Source organism: Mus caroli, unplaced genomic scaffold (genome assembly GCF_978045245.1).
Source record: "Mus caroli unplaced genomic scaffold, Mus_caroli_1 scaffold_10, whole genome shotgun sequence".
NCBI classification, from domain to species: domain Eukaryota; kingdom Metazoa; phylum Chordata; class Mammalia; order Rodentia; family Muridae; genus Mus; species Mus caroli.
This window is the reverse complement of record NW_028227265.1, coordinates 44,874,890-44,890,399: the sequence shown is the minus strand read 5'-3', so window position 1 is coordinate 44,890,399 and position 15,510 is coordinate 44,874,890. Positions and strand designations below refer to the sequence as shown.

Below are 15,510 nucleotides of genomic sequence, written 5' to 3'. Positions count from 1 at the left end.
GTGTGCTAGGCCAGGTGACAGAGAAAGAGGCCACAGACAGAGCCCCAAAGCTCAGCCACCTGGGGGGGGGGGCAGCTGTCCAGTGCCCCAGGGGAAAAATGAACCCAACACCCCTGATCTCTCCTGGGGTGTTCATCGGAACCTGACAGGTGGGAAACAGTCCCCAGAGGAAAATGGAATGCCACAGTTTGCCTGGGAAGCCACCCCTGTCTATACCAGACACATCCAGGACATGCTCACCAGTTTCTGTCCGCCTCTCTCCAGAAGTGTGCCCCAGCCTGGCTCCCTCCCCCACTCTGCCCACCTCCAGTGACTGTGATCATGTCTAATGGCATATGCAAATGAGAAGATGGCATGGAGAGAGCAGGGAGGGGGGGAAGAACTCAAACCACGGGAGGGAGAGAAGGACAGAGAGCGCGAACGGACAGGAGTGTTGACATGGGCCACCCTCCCACCCACTCCTGCACAGTTCCAGCTCAGCTCTGCCCACCCCTGTCCCAGCCCAAGACAGTGCGCCGCCTGCCTTCCGCCTTTCCTGTCCTTCACGTCGGGTCTAGCTGGGTCTAGCTCTCCACTTAGATTTTTCTTCTCTTCCCTTTGGCAACATTTGTCATTGGATTTAAAGGGGGGGGGAAGGAAGGGGGAGGGAGGAAAGGAGGGAGGAAGAAAAAGAAGCCAGGATCCAGTGCCCACCCCTTCTCCTTGGAACTTACAACCTGGGAAAGGAACTGAGGGTAGAGAAAGGAAGGGATGGGAGGATGGGAAGAGGGGAGAAAGGGGGGAAAAGAAGGAAGAGGAAGAAGAAGAAGAAGAAGAAGAAGAAGAAGAAGAAGAAGAAGAAGAAGAAGAAGAAGAAGAAGAAGAAGAAGAAGAAGAAACAACCAAATGGGAGACGGAGGGAAGAAGGCATTGGAAGCAGCCTCCTGCATCTTCAGAGGCCCAAAGGACCAGATGGAGGTGAGGGGGCAAGGCAAAAAGAAGATGGCAGTGGCGTCACCTTGGGGTCACATTTAATTTGTTGTGGTGTGTGTAAGGGAACAAAACAACAACAACAAAAAATTGAAAAACAAAACCAAAAAAATCAAAACCAAAACCAAAAACAAAACCAAAAGCAGCAATCAGGCATGAAGATGGCATGGCTGTGCCTCCCGCCCCCCTACCCGCGCCAGCACCCCCGGCCCAGTGCCCCACTGCACTCTCCCTCCCGCCCCCCAGGGGGGCCTGGGCCAGGGTCTGGCTGGGAGCAGTGGGCAGGGCTCATGGGGTGCTGGCTGGAGTAACTGAGGCCCCGGAGGCTGTGGCCAGGGCTCAACCCTGCTCATTCGCTGGGAGGCTCTGAGGCTCTCTGGGTAGGGGCTTTGTTGGGAGGGGGCGCTCCTCTCTTTGCAGTGGAGACTGCGTAGATGGGCCAGGGATGCTGGGCGCTGTGGTATCAGTTTCATCGTCCACTTACAAGGTGATGGAGGAGTCAAGGCGGCGCCGTCTGGGGCCGTGCTGGTGGTTTTGGAATCAGGCATAGGAAGGGGCACAGGTCTGGCCACTGGAGGCGGCGGCGGTAGCAAAAATGACCCCGGGACTTTGCCCTGGCCGCTACCGTTGGGCTGCGAACAACATAAATAGAGTGACGCATGAAGGCACATCACACACAGACACACGCTCGCTCCCCTGCGCGGCCGGCCGCTTGCTCCTGAGAGCAGGCGCTCCCAATGGAAGATGCAGGAGTGGGAGGGAGGGTCCTTTCCTCTAGGCACAGGATGGAGGAGGGTGTAAGGCCTCTACTTGGTCTCTTGGGTGTTTCTCTCTGTCTCTTTTCTTTCTTTCTTTCTTTCTTTCTTTCTTTCTTTCTTTCTTTCTTTCTTTCTTTCTTTCTTTTCTTTCTTTTTTCCTCTTATGGAGTAGAGGAGGGAAGAAGGGGGGGTGTCCGACGGGTGATTCCTCATTTCTTTCTTTTTGTTCAGGATCTTACTGTGCAGCTCTGGCTGGCTTCAAACTCACCATGTAGACCAGGCTGGCCTCAAAAATCACAGAGATCTACCTGCCTCCGGCTCCCAAGGGCTGGGTTTAAAGGCGTATGCCACCACACGTAGCTGATTGGTCATTTTTTAAGCAAGATGTTCTAGGCACAGAAATGACCCACCTAGTGATGCCCACCACTGTACCTAGAATAGCCAGGCTCACAGAAGGAAAGAGAAGCCAGCTCACCTCCATGGTCTCAAAGGCACATTCCCTCCATGGGCCTAACTGAGGCTGGCTGACTAGCCAAGACCCACAGGCTTGCCAACATCCACCCCAATGGGCAGCGTGGCTCAGGAGGCCGTAAGCATGAGAAGCGCACCCACCATTCTATCTGCAGCAGATCCTGTTCTCAGCCTGTGAACAGTGGGACGCTGGCCTTTTCTATAAAGATCAGCCAGCGAGGAAAATATGCCATCGGTGGCTCCAACTTCTGTGATGTTCTTCAAGAGCAAGTCCCTGGATAACGCACGCCCTCGGGAGCCAGGGACATTCTGCCACCAAGATCCATTCCTTGTCCTTTTGTGCCCTCTTTGGCCTCAAACTCTGGTTTCTCCTCCAGGCCTCATGCCTGACCGTGTCTGGGTCAGCGTCAAGGCTTCAGAGAAAGTACGCACCACCACGGGCTCCCTAGCCACTGGCAAGCGCAGTTTCCCTGGAGAGACCTGGACCATGCCTCATACTGCTCAGGGCAGAGCCCTCAAGGCCACCTGCAGCAGCTCAGGTGCAGGGAGGCCTGACCCCAGCTCTTCTTTTCCTATGGAGCAAACTTCAGCCCTTCTGGCCACTCAGGCACAAGTCTTAGGGAGGTCTTTCTATCTCAACTTGCCCTCAAATTGGTAAACCTCCTGCCTCAATATCCTGGGTGTTCAAATTATAAGGGTGCACCATTATACCTGGCCAGTGCTCCTCCTACAGGAAGACAAACCCCAGGAAATCCCCCCACCTCCAGGAAGTTGAGATGTCTCCAGCAGCATCAGTCTGTCCCCACTCTCTTGACTGATGACAATGAGACTTTGGGCATGGGGGAGCAGTTGTGGGGGGTGAAGGCGTGGGGCCACCTTTGCCCTGATAGTGAGTGGTGCTCCAGACCCCCGAGCACCTCATGGCCCAGGCATTATATTTATGCTGTGTTTGACTTTCTAACTCCTCACAAAGGAACAGTTCTCACTTCAGGGCCACTCTGCTCCCCATCCTGGAAGACAGTGGCAGCATCTAGAGCCATTTTTGAGGCCTAGAAGATACTATCGGCATCAAGTGGGTTGCTACAAATCCATGTCCTATGGCTTGTAGGACCGGACTTCAAGCTCATCCTTTCTGCAAAGCTGCAAAGTACTGTCTCTAGGAAACTGATGCAAAGCAAGCTTTAGTCTACCCATTCTACAGCTGAATCCAGTGAGGTTCTGGGCAGGGAAGTAGTTCATCCAAAGTCACCTGCTACACTGGCCATGCCCGGAGGCAGAGGCGCATCTGTCTGATCCAAGAGCCTTTGGCAGCCTAATGGGCCCTCTTCCCCCAAAGCAAAGTAGCTCAGCTCTCTTTCCACTGTTTTAGAAGTAAGACACTCTCCCCAGTGGTCACACAAGGCTCTTATCCCACACTCCTTCTCTTCTCCCAGGCATTTCCCATGCTGAGTTCCTTGGACTTTCTAGAACCCAGGCTGACTTGACAGCCCTGCTCACCTCAGAGTGCCCTGCCCAAAGCTCCTTCCTGTACCCTTAAGGTCTGCTCTGAAAGCATCTCACACACACACACACACACACACACACACACACACACACACACACACACACGAGGACCTGCCAGAGTCTCTAAGTCATACTGGTGCCTCACTGTCCTATTCTTGGAGACTCTTGGCCCTTCATCAGTCATGGGAGCAGCTGACCCCAGACTCCAGCATGCCAGCAGACTCATGTAGCGCTCGGCCCACTCCAGGATGCAGGGCTATGCTGTGGAACCGCACTGTCCTTTCTGCCGTACTTCATCCCCTCCCATCCCCGTGGTTCCAGGGACGAAACTTAGGTCATTAAACTTGTATGGCAAGTGCTTTACTCCTGAGAATAACTGATCATCTGATCCTCCTGCCTCCACCTCCCAAATGCACTGCCATGCCCAGCTCTTGCTCCACTTGGGTCACACCTGACCCAGACCTCTGGCTACGAGCCTTACCCCTCATGACCTGCTATATCTGGCACACTCTTCCTTCTGCCGTTCCCGCACACTCTGAGGATGACAGTTTGGAGCATCTGGCAAAAGCAATCAGTGGCTGCCCAGCATCCCTATCTGTGACCTGGATTAGAGTCTTTTGTGCTAGGTACACTACCTTAGAGAGTGACTCTTTGGTTCTAGACAGCATCAGGACCAAAGGGCAGGTTTCCCAGCTCTGCAGGGGTATCAGTGAGAGCCAAGTAGCAGCCTCTCCCCTGGTGTCTAGGGCCCATCTGGCTCTAATCCCATGCATCCCCCAGACAGGAAATGGAACAGTCCCACAGATCACCGCCTCATGACTTCTCTCTAGGCTCCAAGCATCTAGGACACAGCATGGAGTCCATCTCCTGCAAGAGTGTCTAAAAGGACAGCCCCACTTGGCAGGGTTAGTCACAATCCTCAGACGTATTTCTAGAAGTAATGTTCACCAGGCCTGGAACATTGAAGTTCTAGGTGAGATATAAGTCAAGGCATTAAAATATCAAGGTCTTTGACTCTGTGTTACCTTAGGAACTGAGTTGGGGCTTAAAGGGGTCTACAGCTGGCCCAGCACATCACTTGCCTCGTACAGATGACAGCATTCTGCTTCCCTGAGTCATTAACCCCACTGGGCTCTCACCATCCCTGAAACACCACTACCCAGGACCCTTCCTCCAGCCCTTGGCATCGCCTTAGATGCTGTATCCACGTGACCTTCAAAACAAGCACCCTAGTCTTGGGCAGAGGGATGAACTATTAGGGTGCCTGAAAGCCTTCTGTGATAGTCTGTATTTCCTCACTATGGATATTTTCCTGAAAAGCTGGTTGGTAACCTGGCTTTCCTGAGGTGGTGAGGGAGGTGCTCCTGTAGGCTCTAGGTCAGTGGTTCCTAAAGTGGATGTTCTGGCCAGAAGTCTGGGAGTGCGGCCTTGGTAGACACTTAGGTTCTGGGTGACTCTTTACTCTGGCTAAGTCTGAGAATGGCTGCTGCTACTATGGCCAGGAAGAGCAGCACAGCCTCTGTTCTCCCATAAGCCAGCCTCTTCCCCAACACGAGTGCATCTCTTGACTCCCCTCACAAGTACCATGGTCCCTGCAGCAGGCTTTCTCTCAGTCTCAGGTCACAGAGGAAGTCTTGACAGGACTCCCTACTCCCGAATGTTAGTTACACTCAGCAAGGTGTCTGCTTACATCTCTGTCTGCAGTCTCATGAGGCAGGTGCCTGTCCTGAGAAAATAACTCTTCAGCAAGGTCGAGTGTTCCATGTTACACATGCCAGATCACAGGAGAGGCTCAGAGCCCAGCCCTCAGGAGGCAGGAGCCAAAATCATTCTTTCTTCAAGGTCCTGTGGTTAGAGGCTCTTTGCATTGACCTAAAGGTCCTAGGTCCTACTTCTCTGGACTCTGAGCCTGGCTGCCTCTGCAGGTTAGGCAGCATCCCTCCGGAGCCTGCTCTATCGCTGAAGTGTCAACCAGGGGCCCCTCTAAGATGGGCAGCTTTTATCCAGAGAGGCAGGAAGGCCGACAATGTGCTGAGCTGTAGAGTCAGCAAGAGAAGCTGTTGTGGGGAAGAAGTAGGGAAGGAGAGGACAGCAGAAGGGTGGGGATGGGGGAGCAAGCCAGAGGAGACAGGGCCAGTCCCAGAATGGACAGAGAGCCAGGATGCAGACCCTAGCCCAGCCAGTCCTACCCCAGAACCAGAAAACACCCATTCTTCCAGGAGCACATCGAGGCAGCCTGGCTGGACAACAGAGGGCCACTGCTCTTCCCCCGGGACTGCCTCTGGTGTGGACTTCCAGAATGTCTCTCCCAACTTGTTTCCCAAGCCCCTCGAGCATCTTCCTGCTGACATCTGGACCAGCTGAGAGAGGAGCTGGGGAGTTTGCATGCTGCAGGACTGTAGAACCTTCACAGAAGTCTGAACCACCATGTCTCATCTCAAGTGACCCCTAGAGATTGAACATGTCCTGCCAGCATCTCTGGCCCATGATCTTCCTGGATAATCCCTTTGCTGAGCACCTTGAGTTTGGACCAGGCCCTGGAGCTGGCTAACAGAGAAGGGATCCACACAGAGACTCGCTGTCGCACAGAATTATGGATCAGAAGGACTTTCTACATCATGACAGTGTAGAAGCCCTTTGTTAAGAGTCCTGACATAGGAGTCTATCTTTACCTTCTCATGGGGCCTACTGAAAGCCAGAGACAGATCTGATGGCCATAACTAGGGGGAAGGAGGCACTCCTGGCATCTGTCAGGTGGGGGCCCAGGATGCCTCCCACAGAGTCCAGGGCAGCCTCACACTAGGAAGAATTAACAGTCCAAACATCAACAGTGATGAGCCAGTCAAATTCAGTCCAGAATCTGTCAAATTCTTGACCCTCTAAATTTTAGGAAGAGGTGGTGGTCCAAGGCCTAGACTAGACAAATTATAGGCTCATTCCTTCTGGGAACCACAGGTCAACAGGAAGGGCAAGAAGCCCCAAAGGGAGGGTTGGACAGCTGCCCCAACTCTCCAACCCTAACCAACAGGCCCTAACACAACCCTCAGACCTTGGCCCCCAAGTCCAGTAAAACTGACCACAAGGTAGATTCTATGGGCTCTCTGCTGCTTCAACTCCACGTACGTTCCAGACTCTTGGCCCTATCCTTGTGAGCCCTTAGACAGACAGATGGACAGACAGACAGAGAGACAGACACACAGACAAAGAGATGAGGCTACAGGGCCTCCTGCGCCCTCTGGACTCACCTGTCCGGTGGCCTGACCCGAGCCGTCAGAGCACACAAACTGCACAAACTCCTTCAGCGAGTCCTGCCCATGGTGGTGGTGGTAGCGGATGGTTGGGTGTGTGAAATACGGGCTCGACTGCTGGATGATGGACGTGGAAGGGAAGTGCAGCGCTGATGCTGTGGCCCGGGGGCTCCCTGTGTGTACACAGACAGGGGAGAGAAAGGGTGTGAGAACAGCCACGTGGAAAAGCAAGACACAACGGCTGGCAAAAGGGCTGAGGATCCTGAGGAAGAGGCAGAATGGGGCAGAAGCACTGTGTCAGGCACAAAACGCCTCAGTCATCTAAGTTAAAAAAAAATCAATGCAATAAAATAAAATAAACTGGCAGGCTAGTACCTGAGGGCCAGCTGCTTGCTTTTATAAATACTGTTTGCCCGGAGCTGGCGTGGGGGTTAGCTGAGGCAGGTGAACAGCGAGCTACCAGGCAGGTTTGGGTTGGGCCTATTTAAAATTGTTAGGATGTTGCTTTTCTGGTTGTTTTGTTGCTATCTTGTAGCCGGGGTTGAACTTGATGACCTTAAATTCCCGACCCTTGTGTCCTCACTTCCTAATGCCGTGACTGCAGGCACGAGCTGGGCACTTTTTTGTTGTTTGTTTTCAGATGGTTGATTTTCTTTTGTCTTTGCAGTACTGGGGTGTGCTTTCTGCCACCTCGCCTCAGTCCCAGCAAACTGTTACAATGTTATTTGCTTCTCATAAGGTTTTGCTCTTGTTTGGTTTTTGAGACAGTCATAGGGCCTCCAATTCTTGATCCTCCTGCCTCAGCCTCCTGTGTGCTGGGATTTCAGGTGTTGGAATCACCCTATGCTTTGCAACTGTTTTTACTGTTTAGAAACAACACACTAATATGTTACTTATTGCCCGTTGAGTTTTTTAGTATCCTTGACATTTTCCTTCTTTTACCCTTGGCAAACACCTCACTTGCCCTGTCCTAGGTGTGAGCCTGCCTGAAAGGACCGACACCAGATTACCACGGCCCCGTGGTCTCTGGACAAGCAGACCCCGCCTGTGCAGGATCAGCACCCGGCACACACACAACTCCAAATGTGTAAGTGGATGCTTAGGCCCCTCTCATGTGTTGGCCCTGCCGCTGTGAACTCACAGTTCCTACCCCTGTACAGGCCTCAGCTCTTCCTCAAGTTCTCCCCCTTCCTGTCTGTTTCCAATCAGTTCACTCTTGCTCTCAGTTTCATTAGGGGGCTGAGGAAACTTGGCTTCTCTCTGGAGTTCATAAAAATGGAGCACAGCAGGGTGGAGCCTGCCTCCCTCCTGCCGCCTGCACAAGGCCTGGGCTCCCTGCCCCCACCTTGTGGCCACCACACCCTGCCCCAGTGCTGGCTGCCTCTGGGCTCTAAGCCAGGAGGCCCCAAGGAGGAAGCCTGGAGGTAAACCTCCCTGTCGTGTCCTACAGAAGAGAAGAGAGGCATGGCAGACACAGGGCCATGTGCAAACAAAAGCCAGGCCTTTGCTGCCAGATGGGTGCTGAGGCGGAAGCAGCACGTGCGGGAGGGCCAGGTTCCCCGGTATCCTGCCTGGCCCCACCCTCAGGAAGATCCAGCATCTTCTCGGGGCCTGAAGATGCCCTCAGAGCAGCAAGACAGTCCTTTTCATGGTGAGCCTTGTCCTTCTGGCCCAGCCCTTCACTTCTGGGAAAGGCAGGGAGGCCCAGATTTGGTGCCGGTTTGCTCTAGGACAGACACCAGGACCTGGACTGCTGAGCAGCGCTCTTTCTAATCCACAGGAGAGCAACTTGGCTCAACTACTTGCTCGTGGGGGAGGGGGAGGCTGCATGCAGCTCCCAGTGAGCATGTGCAGACCATGCACCCAACACAGACTTAACACAGCCAGAGTTAGCATGTGGGAGGGATTCTAGGAACCGAGTGGGCAGCCTGGTTCTCAGAGTTACACTGCCCATCCCATGCCACCCCACTGCTGTGCCACGACCCACTTGGGGGGCCCAGATCTATAACTTAGATTGATCCCTGGCCCCCTGTTGCACCTGGCCAGCTGCCCCTTGCTGTGGCTGCCTCCCGCGGTGTCCCCTTAAGCCCCACCCCCATCTCTCACCTGGTCTGACTCCAGCAAGCACAGGCAGCGGGTGGTGGGTGAAAGCCATGCGTGGGGAACTGCCCTGAGAGGAGAGGGCGCTGCAGAAGTCCAGCTTTCCTGACTTCTTTAGAGAAGCAGGGCCTGGGGGGAGGAAGCAGCAACACGCAGGTTTAGCTGGCTGGGGTAGGAAGCCAGCTAAGCAGCCCGCTCCTTCTCTCCTCAGCACCCAGCAGCCCTTCCTCCACCTCGGGCCCTGCTCTGCTCCTCCTGGGGCCTGACCTCAGGGGTGCAATCTGGCTACGGTTGCTTCTGCAGAGAGGAAAATGAGGCCCCTGGTAACATGTGGGAGGATATGCTGGGCAAGGGTGGCTGGCAGAGGAAAGCATCCTGCTCCTGACGGTCGATAAAGGAATTAAAATGGGTGCAGGGCTGGCATCTAGGAAGGGATGCACGAGGAGCCCACAGATGCCTGCTGGAAAGCCATGAAAGGAGCCAGAGCGCCAAGGGTGGGATGCACAGGCTGGGGGCTGTGACAAGACACCCTGGCCTGAAGAAACCAGCGCTCTCTTTCTGGAGAAAAGGAAAAGGGAAAGCATGGTTAGAGGCCCTCCAAAGCAGCAACAGAACAAAGGTAGGTGCCAGAGCTGGGAGCACCCTGGGGACAACTAGAGGCAAGGACTGCCCTGGCCATAGGGCTCAGAGAGTGGGGCTCTTCTCTGCCCTGTTGCCAAAGGCAAGCGTGGTATTAGCCAGAGACAGGGGTACAAAAAGAACCCCATCTGGGCTTTGCCTTTGACAGTCCAGAGATTGCAAGCCAACACCATCTCTGTCCAGTATGCACAGATCCAGGTGACAGGCTGTCAAACAGCTCCCAGAAGCACACTCTTTCGGTATCTCTTGTCCTGGACTTAGCTTCAAGGCCATACCCAGACTGACCAGGCAAAGGTGGAGGTGAGGCAGACTTTGATCTTTGATCTTTGAGGGATAAATCTATTTGTTTTTGATGGGAAAGGGGGCTGCAGAACAGAAACTCAGAGTTTCAACCACAGAGAGAATTGGGGGTGGGGGGGAGGGCGAGCTCCCAGCGACCAGCAGAGGTGTTATCTGGCGGCAGCTGTGTACCACCTGATAACTGGCATGATGAGGAGGGGGGAGTACCCCACCAGCTGTGCACAGCTGTCCCTGCTGCTGCACAGTGCCTACCCAGCTGTTCCCATCCTGCAGCTGGGCTGCTTAATTGGCGATTTGTCGCAGCCCAGGGAAACGACGACAAGTTGGGGGGTAAGGGATTCTGGGGGCACAGTGCATGGCAGGACTACCAGAAGCAGCAGAAATGGGCAGGCGGTAGAGCAGACAGAGGACAGACTGCAGAAGCCTGGCAAGAGGGCTCTTGGGAACATGGAGTCACAGGCAGTCAGCGGGGTCTCAAGGTACCCTAGCAGCAGTCCTTGCAGATGTCACCTGCCCAAGGGCGAGTCTGGCTGGGACCTGGCACACAGCAATCTTCAAACTTCTCAGCTCCCTTTCTACCCACCTCCAGAGATTCCCCTAGGAGTGTGTGTAGGTCACACTGGCCCAGACCCTGTCTGCCACAGGAGATCCTGTGAGGGACCTCCAGGTCATGCTGGGGGTGCCTTTCCACAGAGCAGTCCCCATTGGTGCTCGAGAGGGTGGCAAGTCCACTCCCTCAGCCCAAGACCAGGAGGTCAGCTTTGCTTGTCTTTGCACGAGAAGCAGAGCCAAAGCCAGAGGCTGCACCAGCTCTCTCAGCCCATTCTCTACCAGACACCTGGTTCAAACCATGAAGGCTGGTCCCCAGCCCCATCCGGAGTGTCCCCAGCTCCACCTACACTGGGCAAGTTCTGTGTCCACTGTACGATGGCAGGTCTGCACTTTCAGGTCCCAATGCCTCAAGGACATTCACAGCTTTTGGTGTGTATAAATCTGTCCCTCTGGGCTTCTAGGCTGCCTATCTGACCAGCCTGTCCTGGAGCAGCCCTTGGCTGGGCTCAGCAGGAAGCCAGCTCAGTGAGGACTGGGAAGGTCTGGGCTGCTTCCTCTGGGCTCGACAGAGTCTCTGTTCTTTGCTAGTTTCCCAAGACAGTTCTGCTCTTCCACACCCTCAGTTCTGAGCTTCTCTGTAAAGCTGGGCCCCAGGGCTAGGGTTAGTCTACTTCAAATCTGTCTCCCCGAGGGAGGGCACCTGGCAATGTCTAAGGACATTTATAGTCATCCAATAGGCTGGCCGGATGCACCCTGCAATCCCAGCACTTGGGAGGCTGAGGTAAGGGCATTTAGAGCATGAGGCCAGCCTGGCTGTTACATAGCTAGGCCCTGTTGCAAAACAAAAACAACCAACTAAAGAAGGGGTAGATGGGGGGCTGGTGAGATGGCTCAGTGGGTAAGAGCACCCGACTGCTCTTCCAAAGGTCCAGAGTTCAAATCCCAGCAACCACATGGTGGCTAACAACCATCCGTAATGAGATCTGGCGCCCTCTCCTGGAGTGTTTGAAGACAGCTACAGTGTACTTACATATAATAAATAAATAAATCTTTAAAAAAAAAAAAAAAAAAAAAAAAAAAAAAAAAAAAAAAGAAGGGGTAGATGTTTGCTACTGGCATCTAGTGGTGGAGCCAGGAATGCTACTGAGTACCTTCCAAAACAAAGGCTGCCCTTGCCTCAGGAAGCCAAGTGGCCTCACACATAACCCTGGGCCCAACTGGGGGAATGATTTAATCCAGGGAACCACAAGGCTAGGCAGGTCTCTAGAGGCAAGGATCTATGAAGAAGAGGCCATGCCCTCAATAAATGGTCCTGTAGGCCTGGTAGCCAGCCGTCTGCTCTACCCACCATGCTGATAGGGCCAGCTAGCAACTCTGAGCTCCTCATCCTGCTTGCTCCTTGCCATCAGCCCTGAGAGTGCCACCCAACAAACGAGGCCACCGGAAGCACGGCCTGTCACACCACCACTGCCATGCCCATACCTGCATCCACGTCATTGGGCCATCCGCTAGACTGGCTGCTGCCAGCGGCCGGAGAGCGGCCTGTCCCAGGGTAGAACACATCATCTACTGGACTCTCCATCTCACTGTCGTCGATGGACTTGGGGCGCTTGGTGCTGCTGAGGAGGAGGAGGAGGAAGAAGAAGGAGAAGAAGAAGCAAGTCAAGTGGGCCAAAGTTCCAGGCACCACAGTTCCAGGAGTAGAGCATCTCCAGACCTGCTCTCCCTCAGGTTGCCAGGACATCCTGAAGGCCCATCAAAGAACAGGCAAAACACCTTTATCTGCCTTCCACACCCCACCCACTCTTTCCTATTAGCTCTCAGCTGTGCCGTGGAACTCAGTCATTAAAGAGTGTTTTAAGCCAACAGTGGTGGCTCACATCTGTAATCCTAGTACTCAGACGGCTGACACAGGGGGACTACAGTCAACTCCAGGTCAGCTAGTTGGGCCTGTCTCAAAAGAAGTAAATAAATTAAATTTTAAAATTCTAATGAAAGACGAGAAACAAACACCAAAGGCTGGAGGAGGTGGCTCAAAAGCAGCATGGACTGCTCTCGCAGAGACCCTGGCTTTGGTCCCCAGTACTCATGTCAGGGAGCTGTTGGCTAGGAAGAAGAGCTGTAGTCCATGCTTACCTGGTGGAAGGAGGGGAGGTGATGGACCGCCTTCCCAGGGTCACTTGATTTATGTTGTAGTAGCTGGGGCTCTCCAGGTCCGCCAGTGAGAAGTTGGGCCCTGACGCAGTCGCAACTGGAGCTGGAAGACAGAGAGGTTGGTGAGCCTGGAATATGCTGCTGCGGGTCCTATGGACCAGGTTACCATGAGCCTCTTCCTGGAAGCCCAGGAAGAGCCCCTGTGAAGTCTAGGCTGCTGGGAAGGACCCTTTCCTGGGTGGGACTTCCTGGTTGGGGTATAAGGAAAGAATCTTTGGTTGTGGGTTCCCTGCCCCCACCCCCAATCGAGGTTGGAGACAGGATTCTCTGGGCAACTGTTCCTCTAGCTCAGGGCCAAAGGGACAGAAAGTCTCCAAGATGTCATCAACATAGCCCTGTGAGATTTGAAAGCCACCTCTGTACCCTAGTCCTGGTCCCTGGCCCTGAGAGGACATCACTTACTCTGTGATACTCTCACCAGCTCTGTCACATTCCAGACCCCAGACGTCACAAAGCAGTCCTGGAAACTTAAGTGCCCTAAAGAAAGAAAATGGCCATTGAGTGGAGGCAGACCATGATGGGGCCCCTAGCTATTTCCCCAGTGTTCTCCCCCTGATCAACTCCGACCCTTCAGCACTTCCCCACTATCCCTCAGGTGTCCCCCGAAAAGGGGAACACACCAGGGGAAGCCTCCCTTCTTGGATGGCAGCCCAAGTCAGTGGACAGCTGAATACAGGGAAGGAGAATGGGGTAGACACTGACCGTTGGGCAGTGGTTTGATGTCCGCATCTCCTTGCTGGTTTGAACTATCTGATTGTCCGGATTCTGCAGGAGAGACAAAAGGGAGAAAGGGTCAGGAGGTTTCATACAACTACTGACCAAGCAGGCACCCTCCAGCCTTGGGCACTGACCTCAGGCAGAAGACCTTGTTCACCCAGGCTCCAGGGCTAGCCCAGGGGGAATGGGCGGGGGGAACAACGACAGTAAGTACTTCACCCAACATTTGGGCTGGATTGGTCATTGTGGCAGAGGGAGAGGCACCCTGGGCAGAGTGTGCAGCCGCATCTCTGGCCTCTACCCACTAGACGCTAATAGCACCTTCATTGTGACAACCCAAACTACCTCCAGAAACTGCTCAATGAACCCCGGGGGAGTTGCCATGGATAGACAGATAGCACGGACCAAGAGTCTGAAGTCAGGAAGAAGAAGCAGTGATGGGCACTGTCCGTAACGGGGGCAGACCCCCGGGGCCCTCCCTCTCCCAGAGGGGCATTCCCATCCCTAAGTTCATTAATTAATACTGTTCCTATGGACTCATGCCCCTCCATCTCACCTTTATGCTTACAGCAATGCCTGGCAACCCGGAGGGGGGAGGTGTGCCCTGCTGCCACCCAATTCTGTGCCAGCCTGTCTGGGCTGTCTCATGCCCCACTGCCACAGCTGCTCAGAGGGAGCCCTGAGACAAGGGCCTATTGTGTGGTGGAAGCCACAGAGGGCTGGGGGCAGGGTGGAGTGTGTGTGTGTGAATATTTTGCCGAGCTTGAGAAAGCCCCCCCTTACCCCCCTAGGTCCTCCAAAGCTTTGTGTGTGCCAGGGGCAAGATGGGGACCTCCAGAATGCCTGCCTGGGCATGACAGCTGGTGAGAGGGTGGGGGTGCTGAGATAGGTTGTAGGGCACTTGGTGAAGACTCAGCTATATATAAGGACCACAGGGGTGGCATCAGACACTGTGCCCTGGTTCTGGCCAAGGCTTTGCTGGGATCTTTGGAGTGGCCCAGGCACCTTAGATGGGCCACTGGGCCATTCACCCATAGTTCCATGTACAGCCTGCTGGCTTCTAGGTGGGGTTGGTGGGCCCTACTCTAAGAGTCAAGGATCTTTACATCTGGGGCTGGGAATACTGGACAGGCTCCTGGCTATTTCATGGTATGATAAGTAGGAGGCTGTTCCATTTGAGGGCCCTGATATTCTTTTCTTTCATCTTGTTCAATTTTTTTTTCTTTCTTGTCAGTACTGGGGATCGAACTTAGGGCCACACCTGTGCAAAGCCAGAGCTCTACCACTGACTGAGCTATGGACCCAGTCCTTTAATTTTATTTTCCAATTCCAAAAAATAATAGTAAATCTTGCTATGAAATCAGAGGTAGAGATTATAAGGAACATGTCCACAAGCTTTCCCCTCCAATCTGAGGTGCATTCTTCCATGCCACTGTGAGTCAGTCACCTCTGTGCTTGGCATTTTTTGCCATGAAGGGGGGTGTCTTAGGGCCTCCTCCTATAGTCTCTAGCTATATCTTGAGACCTTGCTCTACCCTGGTATCACATAGTATGGATTTCCTTCTTACTCTCTGGACCCCTGAGTCTGATGCAAGTCCAAGCCAGTCCAAGCCAGTCCAAATGGAAGCCAAGGGGTCTAGGTGGCATGTGGCCTATGCTAGGGCCTTCCTGAAACCCCACTGTGAAGCTACCTCAGTATGCTGAAGAAGGGCAGAGCCTCAAGACTGGCATGCAGAGTCCATCAGAGGATACATGGCACACGCTCTGCTGCCATAGTCTGCCATGAATCTCACCCATCCTAGGACTGACACAGCCCAAAAGACCTCCAAGTCTGGGTCAATTTGAGGGCGCACAGAGTTCACCCCATAGGAGTACAACTGGCCCACTGCAAAAGGCCAAATAGAAAGGGAGAGCTGGGTGCGTGTGTGTGTATGTGTGTGTGTGTGCGTGCTTGTGTGTGTGTGTGCTTGAGTGTGTATGCACGCACGCGTGTGCAAGCCTGCTTGCACATCCAGCCAAAGGACAGAAAAGAGTAGAGA

The 15,510-nt window shown here is 53.9% G+C and overlaps 1 protein-coding gene across 12 annotated transcripts in view; it reads right to left on the bottom strand.

Moving 5' to 3' along the window:
* Positions 1 to 15,510, bottom strand: part of Nfix (nuclear factor I X) — a 95,265-nt gene that overhangs the window by 9,713 nt on the left and 70,042 nt on the right. For 5 of the 12 annotated variants that reach the window (XM_021169291.3, XM_085843747.1, XM_029480289.2 and 2 more), the window contains exons 3-9: positions 13,457 to 13,519; positions 13,157 to 13,231; positions 12,677 to 12,797; positions 12,023 to 12,159; positions 9,056 to 9,178; positions 6,947 to 7,122; positions 1,454 to 1,601 (exon numbers count right to left, since the gene is read on the bottom strand). In XM_021169291.3, coding sequence (XP_021024950.1) covers positions 1,454 to 1,601; positions 6,947 to 7,122; positions 9,056 to 9,178; positions 12,023 to 12,159; positions 12,677 to 12,797; positions 13,157 to 13,231; positions 13,457 to 13,519 — 843 coding nt within the window. The remainder of the gene's footprint in view (positions 1 to 1,453; positions 1,602 to 6,946; positions 7,123 to 9,055; positions 9,179 to 12,022; positions 12,160 to 12,676; positions 12,798 to 13,156; positions 13,232 to 13,456; positions 13,520 to 15,510) is intronic. The other 7 variants (XM_021169295.3, XM_085843746.1, XM_021169293.3 and 4 more) reach the window with 6 other exon arrangements.